Raw genomic sequence first — 8,961 nt, 5'->3', positions numbered from 1 at the left:
TAAACCCTCGATACACGCGCCTCGCGAAGAAAGACGTCAAGACATGAGCTTTGTCGCCAACGTGGTGAAGAGCAGGAACCCGACGACGCCGCCGACGACGCCGGGATCCGCCCCCTTGAGAAACTCCGGAAGCTCCGCGCCCTCCCCCGCGCCGCCAACCCCCGCGTCCGGTCCGACCCCCGGCGCCGGCGTCCTCCCGCTCGGCGCCGGCCTCGGAAGCGCCTCGCCCACCGGCGGCGTGCCCGTCAGCTTCAGTCGCTCGTCCACGGCTCCGTAGACGTTGTACTCGTCGACGACGAGCCTGGCGTAGTCGGGCACGTGCCGCGTCGCCCGCTCCTCCCCGAAGGTGCGCTTGACGTAGAGGTAGTTGCGTATGGTGTGGTAATCGAGCGAGTACATGCCAAACTCCTTTCCTTTCGGGCCGATCTTCTCGAGGAGCCACGCGATGGCCTTGCCCACCGGTAACGGCGCGGGCTCCTCGGGCCCCCGGCCCAGCGTCGCCTCGTCGTCGGAGATGACCGTCTGCATCACGAAGGGCTTTCGCTCGCCGCTCGACACGCTGGGGGTCACGTCGCAGTCGCCGCGGATCATGTCGAACATCTCCTTGCCCCGCTCGTTCCTCACCGTGACGTACTGCGGGTGTCGGGTCATGTCCGTGTGATAGTAAGGGACGCCCATGTAGCCAACCACGATGTCGGCGAGGCCGTTGACGTAATCGAAGCACGAGTAGCACGAGGGCGCGATGACGTCCTTGAGCTTGTTCGCGGGAAGGCAAAAGTACGGAACCTTCTCGAAGCTCCCGTCCGTGTGCTTGAGGTGCACCTGGTAGTCCTGCATGAACTCGTAGTGGACGACGGTGGCTGGATCCTCAGACGCGTTTTCCAAAAATTTCGACAGCGTCTCCTTGCGGCCGTTGTCGGTGCAGTTGGTCCCCATGACGTACAGCTTCTCCAGGCCGAGGTACTTCTCCACCGACCTCAGCGCCTGCACCGCGCACCCCACGCCGATGAACAGCACCCTCTTCAGCCCCCGCGCCTCCACCTCGGCGAGCACCGAGAGGTTCGGCGACAGAGCGGGTTTGACCCCCTTGGAAGACAGGATCTCCTCGACGGTGGTCGCGAGTATGGGCCTGGGATGCATCGCGTTATCCGGGTCCGACGCCACGCACACCACCCCTTCCACCTTACCCGACTTTAGCATCTCGATCGCGATGGACGTGACGATGCCGGTCCACTGCGCACCCTCCACGGGCCGGTTGCGCTTGGCGTAGAAGACCTCGTCCACGACGCCGAGTCGCATCTCGTCGTTGCCGAGGTCGCGGCCCCTGCCGTGCACCGTCGGCTCGAGCGTCTCGATGCGGGACATGCCGTCGCCCAGGAAGGCGCAAGCGTCCTTGACGTGCGCGATGTAGTAGGTGTCGCACAGGCCGCACTGGGAGCAGTGCTCCTTGGCGGGGTAGTTGCCGCCCGGCGCGATCGGCTTGGACTTTTCGCGCCAGTCCTCCGCGATCGCGGCGCTGGCGACGGGCGAGCGCACAGCAGTGCGCCGGCGGCCGGAGCGCCGCGACGAACGGAGCTGCGCGAGCTCACCGTTGAGGTGTGCGACGCGGAGCGAGGTCATCGAAGCCATCGCGACCGGTGAGGTGCCGCCGTTGTGAGGCGAGGATAAGGGTTCGTTCCGAAGCGAGCTAACAAGCAGCGTTCGATTCCTATTCGAGCCAAACCGGGAAGACTGGGGTGCTTAGAAAATCAGATCGTCCCGCGCGCCCCCAGATGACCCGGCCACACGCCAAACCACGCGGCGACGCCCCGGCACCTCCACCGCGCGGACGCCCCGATGAGCCCTCCGCGCCGCCCCCTCCTTTCGATACCCCGCCCACCACCGCCGAGACCCTCGAGGCGCACCGAGAGATGGTCGACGCTCTGGAAAAAGAGCTCAAGCAGGCTTCCATCGACGCCGGCATGAGCGAGGTGCGAGTCGCGTTCGCGAGGGAGATCCTCGACCACGCCGAGCGGGAGCACCAGGCGAACGTCCTGAGGTACGACTCCGTCATGGTCGCGCTGCAGGAGGCGAACAGGACGAGCGCAACGTCGAACGGCGGCTCGCACGAGCCGCCCGCGCCCCCCGATCAGGAGCACCGACGCCAACCTTCAAATCGTCGGGATGGGGGCGACCGAGGCGCCGACGAGCCCGTCGCGGCGGCGGCGGACGAGGCGCCGCGGGTCGGACCCGACGGCGCGGATCTTCGGCGGGTGGTATCCGAGGCTGACGACATGCAGAGGTCGTCCGCGGTGCTGCGTTCGAAGCTCGAGGCGCAGCAGCAGCGGGAGCAGGCTCGCGCGGCGCGCAGGCGCAGGGAGGAGCTGGAGGCTGCCGAGCTCCGGCGAAGGGAGGAGGAGGCCCGGGCGAGCGCGGGGGCGGCGGCCAGACCGCCGCCCGCGCCGCCGTTCGTCCAGCGGAACAGAAGCGAGCCCCTCCCCGAGGAGGACTTCTGCTCCCCGGAGTACCACCCGATGCGCAGGGACGCGTCCTGGTCATCCGACGGTCACACGAGCAGGGAGCCCGAGATCGACGCGCACGGTTCGAACCCAAACGCCAACCAAAACAATAACACGACGACCGCCGGTGCGACATCCGATGAGGACGGCCATCCGCAACCGATAGCTCCGGAGGACGACGTCGCGGACGTGGCCAGGGAGGAGCTCCGCAACAACCTCAAGGCGTTCCTCCCAAAGGTGCACGTCCCGCGGGAGGGGCTCACCCCGGCGCAACTCAGGCTCGGACCCGGCCCCGGCGAGCTGTGCGTCCCGGGATTTTGCTCGGCGATGTGCGTGGCGTCGGCGGCGGTGGGCTTTGTGCAGTACGCCTCCCCGGGTACGGCCCCGGTGGACCCGGGAAACGTCCCGGGAATCATCAAGTCCCTGCGCAAGATCGCCATACGCAACCACCCCGATCGTAACTCCGTCGCCAAGGTTGGCGAGAACCAGGCGGCCAAGGCGAAGGTGATCACCGCGCAGGCGACAAACATGGAGTCGCTTCTGGACGAGTTCGAACACGTCAACGTCAGGGTGCACGTCGACGTCCCGACGGGGCCCGGCGAGGGACCGAGCTCCGCCACGTCCTTCGTCCTCAACCGGCTGCACCTGGGCGCGTCCACGGAGCAGCTCATGGACCTCGTCCTCGAGGAGCGACCCGAGCTCAGGTCGAGGAGGGACGGACTCGCGATTTCGTTCGCGTCGGCGCCGGGGCGGCCGGAGATGAGGCTGCCCATCGACGCGAGCACGCTGAGGAGCTGGGAGGTGTCCAGGGCGAGCGTGTTCCGGGTGTGGGTGCCGGCGCCGGACTGGATGGCGTTCGAATCGTAACGTACGTCGACTCTCGTGATGTTACTTACAATCGCGAGTGTTTAGCGCTAGCGGGTCGACGGGAGCAGTTCGCTCGGGCGGCAACGCGATGGGCGTTGCCAAAAGAAGTAAAGACAAGTAAAGACACGTTCGGACGCCCTCGTCACACGTCGGGGGTTTGCCCCGCCGTCTGCTTCGCGCGAAACGCGCGCGCAGCCTCCTCGGCCTCCTCCACCTCGCGCCACGCCTCCTCCACCGTGTGCGCCGCAGAGAGCTGCGCAAACGTGGCAAAGTTGACTGACATTGCGGCAAACCGGGACAGCGCCACCGCGGCGGACCTCTTCTGCTGCGCCAGGCGCCACATATCCCCCGCGGTGATGAGCGACCCTGCCGAGGAGCCGGTTCCGTCCGAGGAGGCGGCGGTGGGGTCGATGGACGCGCGCAAAACGCTCCCCTCCGCAGTCCTGACGCGACGCGAAGCGACGGTTGGTGTTGGCATTTTCCCCCGGCGGGTCTTACTCGCCGGGGCGATTGAACTGACCGCGCGACACGACGGACTCGAACGAACGGATCCTTCGACTGTTCCTCGAGGCGCGAGGGGGGGCGCCGCGACGCGCGTAGCCGCCGCGACTCCCGTCATCCTCCCCTCCCTTCTCTCACTTTTTTCGCGGGAAGAAACGCGTATACAACCCGGCCGCCCGGCTGCGACGAATATCCGCCGTAGATATTCCAATCGGCTTGGTTTCCTTGGCGATAGTCGGGTCGCTGCTGACTCTCGGAAGGCCCGAGAGAGCGCGCAAGGCTGCAGCTGCCTGTGGAAAGGGACTATGAGCGACACGCGCGGGCGTAGGGGACACCCGCGGTGGTTCTCGCGCGTCCATTCCTTTGTGGGCGCCGCCACATCGATCCCAGGTGGCACTGAAAACGCGTTCGACCAAAGGCCAATCACAGCAGCTGCGCATCGGAAAAGCAATCCGAGCAGACCTGACCCGCGCCAGCGCCACGCCAGCAATACTCAGACCCTCTCGCGCGTCAGTCATGCAGGCGGCTCGCTTCGCCGGAGGATCCGTCCCCTTCGCGGGACGGACGCGCCGCGAGTTCTGCGCGAGTCACCGCCGTGCTCTTCGCTCGTTCGCGACGTCCCCCCGCGCGGACATCGCGGGCCTCACCCTCAGAAGAGGCAACGAAGGCGATGCCAACACCATCAGGCTCGCCATCTTACGCGAAAAGATGAACCCCTTGGGTCTCGACCCGAGGCGGTTCGTGGTGGCGGAGGAGGACGGGAGGGTCGTGGGTTTCGGGCAGCTCAAGCCCTGGGAGACCCTGAGCAACAGGCCAAAGGGAGATTTCGTCGGGAACGTCGTTCGCATGCTCAACCTGCAGCCTAACTGGCGGGGCCAGCTCCTCGAATTGGCCTCTCTCGTGGTCATGCCCGAGCATCGCGGCAGAGGGGTCGGGACCGCGCTGCTGAACCGACTCATCGAGGATTCGATCAACGCGAAGGACCCGGAGACCCTGTTGAAGCAGGAGACGACCGTGTGTCTGCTCACGCTCAAGTCCACCGTCGGTTTCTACGAGCGCGCGGGGTTCAGCGTCATCACCAGCGAGCAGTACGTCCCGCGACCATTGCAGGCTGAGCTGGCGGCTGGCAAGGTGGTCGCGGCCGTGGTGGCTGACGACGAGTGCGTCGCAATGAAGCTCGAGTCGCTGGACATCGAGGAGATGTAGTCGTGAGGAGGGAGAGCTCACGTGTACCATCACGGGTCGATGCGAAACTCGCGCTGTACTACAGACCTGACGTCGTGTAACAAACCTAAGGGTTAACATCACTGGGATATGATACTTTCACCCGAGATACTCCGACAGGACCCTACCGGCCGCTCCCCCGACCTTCCCCCTAGACTTTGGCGCGCGCGCCTCGCTCGCACCCTCGCGCCAATTGAAGTAAGGCACCGACGCGGGCACGCGCGCCGTGTGCCGCCTCGGCGCGGTCTCCCCCGCCCCCGACTTGGGACCCAAACCCCGAAACGGATCACCGACGACTCGGTATCCGGCGAAGGCGGCACTGCGTCTCCGATCGTGACCCGTCTCTTCGATACCAGTCCCCGCCCCCGCATGGACGAGCGTGTGGGTGTCCTTGCACGCGGGGTACATCTTCGCGTCGCACCGCACGCCCCCGCCGTCGTCGCTGGCAAGGTCGCAGAGCCGACACGCGTCGTCACGGACCTCGCCGTCGACGGCGTGAAGCGAATTCGCTCGGCGAACCGTAAAGGCGGAGCCGATCGAGATCCCAACCGCTATATCCCCCTGTCGCTCCATGTCGTCGCCGTCGTCGTCGTTCCAGCCGCCGGGGGGAGGCCCGTTCGCCTGTGCCTTCGCCTTACCGACGTGGTAATTCACCAGGAACGCCCTCAGCTCGAGCGCCGTGTTGAGCGCGTGGCGAGATACGTACTCGATTTCCTCCTCGTCATCCACGTAAGGGTCGTCGCAGTCGCCAAACAGGAGGAGCGAATCCCCGGACCACCTGACGCACGATAACACCCCGCTCTCCACGCACAGCTTCGACGCGAGCGCGCACAGGTCGTCCCTCGTCGTCGCGCACGTCCGCGACGCATCGCTCAGCCGACACACGCAGACGCAGCTGGACGTCGAGCGGCTGGGAACGGCGGCGCCGTCGGACCCGACGTCCCCGCCGGCGTCCCCTTTCCCCTCTCGCCAGTCGTCGACGCACCTCCCGACCCCCGCCGCGCTCCTCGCAGTGGAGCACGCCTCGTCCGCGTCGTGCGTCTTCCCGATGTCGTACCCGCCAAACTCAAAACTTACCCGTCCGTCGATTCTTTTTTGCAACCGGCGAAGCGTCGAGCGGCACGCTAACCGGAACGCGAGGACCGTGACGCCGTCTCGCGCGTCGAGCACGGCGGTTCGATCGCTCGGTCGAAAGACGCGGACGCCGTCGGGCCTGGCGTCGTCGCGGTACCCGAGCCACCTCTTAGCCGCGTTCGCCGTCGCGTCGTCGTCGTCGTATGAATCGTCGTTCATCGCTCCGTCGATCGTTACGGCGGCCGTCTTCTTCACCCCGCCCCGCCTGTTCGCGTCGTCCCTGGTGCGCTCCACCCTGGCGTCGCTCGCCCTCCGGTCGCGCACGACCCTCTGGTTCTGAAACTCCAACTTCGTCAGCATGCGGGGCCGGGTGGCGAACGCGGTCCACTCTTGGTGCGACTTCCACTCCGGGGACGCCGTCGACGGGTCAAAGGCGAACGTCACCCGAGGGTCGAACGACGCGACGTCGTCCAGAAACTTGCGGTAGTACGACCCTTTCCTCTCCGTCGGGTTCTTGGGCGACGTGATGACCTTCGACTTGGCGGCGACGAGGCCCACGTCGCGAATCTCGGCCAGCTTCGACGCGTCCGGGTCGGTCGACGTTGTTCGACGTTGAACGCCCCGTTTCGCCTTGTCGGCGCACGGGCTGAAACCCCCGCCGAACGAGGGCCCGACCCGGTGCGAGTCCGAGCGCGGGTCGTACACGTCGCGGTGAAACGGCCATCCGACGACGAGACGGCCGTTTTCCTTCGCCTCGTCCCTCGCGTCGGAATCCCTCGCGCCCCTTTGTCGGAGAAAAGGCCGGAGCGATCGTCTCGAGCTCGGGACCAGCGTGGGTCTATCGGGGCGGCGCTCGTCGACGTCGCCCTCTATATCCGAGTCGGAGTCGGAGTACGCGAGCGGGTTCCTGCGCAGCTCCTCGTGAGGGTCCACGGGCTCCACGCCCTCGATCGCCGTCCCGTCCGGACCGGTCCACGCCGCGCGGTTCGCCGCCTCGGAAGCCTCCTTCGCCGCCAGCGATTTCCTCAGCGCGTCGTCGGCGGGCGCGGGATGGCACCCGCGTCTGAACCGTTCCATCGCCTTGGGCGAGAAAATCTTGGCGAGGTGCTTGCACGCGATGAACAGCGCGGCGACCGGCTTGGCGCCGCGGGCCACCGCGAAGCACGCGCACGGCGCGGGTCTGTCGAAGTAATCGCCCCCGCCGACCACGCCGAGGGAACCCACGACGCGGAGCTGAACGTCGACGACGTCCGAGTCACCGCCCGGTGAGTCACCGCCCGGTGAGTCACCACTCCCGTCGCCGCGGTCGCCGTCGCGGGTTAACATCGCCGCCCCGACGCGCGCGCGGACGACGCGGCGACGATCGTTCGCCTTCGCCGCGTCCGGCAGCGCGGATCGCAGGTGATCCGGCACCGGCGCGTCCGGCTCGTCGATTCGTTCTTCCTCCGGTTGTCTTCCGGTTGTCTTCCGGTTGTCGATTCGTATCCGGCGGATGATCGCCACGGTGCCCGAGAGGATGAAGTACGCCCCGCGGCACTCCTGTCCTTGGTTGACGAGCGCCAACCCGGGCTCGTACCTTCGCTCCTCCGCGTGCCGCGCCAGGGCTTCGAGCTCGACGAGCGTCGCGTCGAAGAGGCCGGGTATTCTGCACAGAAAGTCCACCCGCTTACGAACCGTGACGTCGAAAGGTTCCCACTCCGTCCCGCCGCAATCGCCCGGCGAGATGGTGACGCACCACGCGTCAACGTCCGCGACGAACGCGTGGCGATGCGGCGGCGCGGCGGCGCGCGCGGGGACGCCGAACGACCGACCGGGAACGAACGTTTTAGCCACCCGCCGGCGTCGTCGACGTCCCCTCTCCCCTTTGAATTCGTCCTCCTCCTCGTCCTCCTCGTCGTCCCCGTCGCCGCGTCCATCCACGTCCGCGTCGATCCACGCGGACACGGACCCGGCGATCGGTATGAACACCTTATCGTCCGGATCCCCCGGGTTCAAAAGCGTCTGGCCCGCTGAAAACCTCTCCAACCTCGCGCGTCGACACAGCTCGACAGCCTCGTATCTGGCGCACTCGCCGAACAAGTCGCACGATCCGTTCACGAGCTCGTACAGACCCTCCGTCTCCTCGTCCGTGCGCGAATGGGCGGGGGCGTCGAGGGCGTGTTCGTGCCGCTTCGCGTCCTCGCCGCGGCGCTTCATGTGCCCCGCCGCGAGCGCAAACTCCCTCCAGGCGTCGAAGCACGCGTGATGACCTTTTCGCCATCGCGCCAGCGCTCGGGAGATCGCGTTGCGGGCCGCAGCCTTGGCCGAGCGACCGCGGAGTTTGGGGCGCATCGCCTCACGAAAACACGCGTGAACGATCCTCGCCTCCATCGGTCTCTCGCGCGCCCCATCTCCCTCATCCTCATCCTCATCCTCATCCTCGTTTGTCGACCTCGCCCTCGCCGCCGCGAGTCTCTGATTGGCGAACGCGGTTCTGAATCCCTTCGCGGCCGCGGTGGCCCTCTCGCCGGCCAGCGCCAGCGCGCTCATCGCCGTCGACGCGCTCGTGGACAGCTCGCTCATCCCCGCGCGCCGCAGCTCGTCGGTGGAGAGCTTGGAGCGGTCCTCGGGGGGCGGGGGCGGCGGGGCGAAGTCCGGGTCTCCCGGGTCGATGAGAAGCGCGAATCCGTCTCGCCACGCCGGCACCGGGGCGGGTTTCTCCGCGACGATACGCGGTGGGGGTTCCTGGTCCATCTGGTGACGCGTTACGTGCTCGGGCTCGGGGTCGAGTCGGCGTCGCCGCCGGTCTATCCGCTCG

At 67.1% G+C, this 8,961-nt stretch overlaps 5 protein-coding genes across 5 annotated transcripts; 2 read left to right on the top strand and 3 right to left on the bottom strand.

The window, feature by feature from the left end:
* Window positions 1-36: 36 nt before the first annotated feature.
* On the bottom strand, window positions 37-1,629 carry MICPUN_59760 (predicted protein; the record flags this gene model as incomplete). The annotated part of the gene is made up of 1 exon (XM_002503393.1): window positions 37-1,629. The coding sequence occupies one exon, from the start codon at window positions 1,627-1,629 to the stop codon at window positions 37-39; it is 1,593 nt and encodes a 530-aa protein (XP_002503439.1).
* A 628-nt stretch (window positions 1,630-2,257) lies between these two features.
* MICPUN_108537 (predicted protein) lies at window positions 2,258-3,500 on the top strand. The gene has a single exon (XM_002503750.1). The coding sequence runs from the start codon at window positions 2,274-2,276 to the stop codon at window positions 3,363-3,365; it is 1,092 nt and encodes a 363-aa protein (XP_002503796.1). The 5' UTR covers window positions 2,258-2,273; the 3' UTR covers window positions 3,366-3,500.
* A 7-nt stretch (window positions 3,501-3,507) lies between these two features.
* Window positions 3,508-3,843, bottom strand: MICPUN_59758 (predicted protein; the record flags this gene model as incomplete). Its single annotated transcript, XM_002503392.1, has 1 exon — window positions 3,508-3,843. One exon carries the CDS (start codon window positions 3,841-3,843, stop codon window positions 3,508-3,510), a length of 336 nt encoding a protein of 111 aa, XP_002503438.1.
* Window positions 3,844-4,382: 539 nt separating this feature from the next.
* On the top strand, window positions 4,383-5,072 carry MICPUN_59757 (predicted protein; the record flags this gene model as incomplete). The annotated part of the gene is made up of 1 exon (XM_002503749.1): window positions 4,383-5,072. The coding sequence occupies one exon, from the start codon at window positions 4,383-4,385 to the stop codon at window positions 5,070-5,072; it is 690 nt and encodes a 229-aa protein (XP_002503795.1).
* Window positions 5,073-5,189: 117 nt separating this feature from the next.
* On the bottom strand, window positions 5,190-8,897 carry MICPUN_59756 (predicted protein; the record flags this gene model as incomplete). The annotated part of the gene is made up of 1 exon (XM_002503391.1): window positions 5,190-8,897. The coding sequence occupies one exon, from the start codon at window positions 8,895-8,897 to the stop codon at window positions 5,190-5,192; it is 3,708 nt and encodes a 1,235-aa protein (XP_002503437.1).
* Window positions 8,898-8,961: the final 64 nt, after the last annotated feature.

The sequence above is a fragment of the Micromonas commoda genome, chromosome 7 (genome assembly GCF_000090985.2).
Source record: "Micromonas commoda chromosome 7, complete sequence".
Taxonomy (NCBI): Eukaryota; Viridiplantae; Chlorophyta; class Mamiellophyceae; order Mamiellales; family Mamiellaceae; genus Micromonas; species Micromonas commoda.
This window is presented reverse-complemented; position numbering and strand designations above follow the sequence as displayed.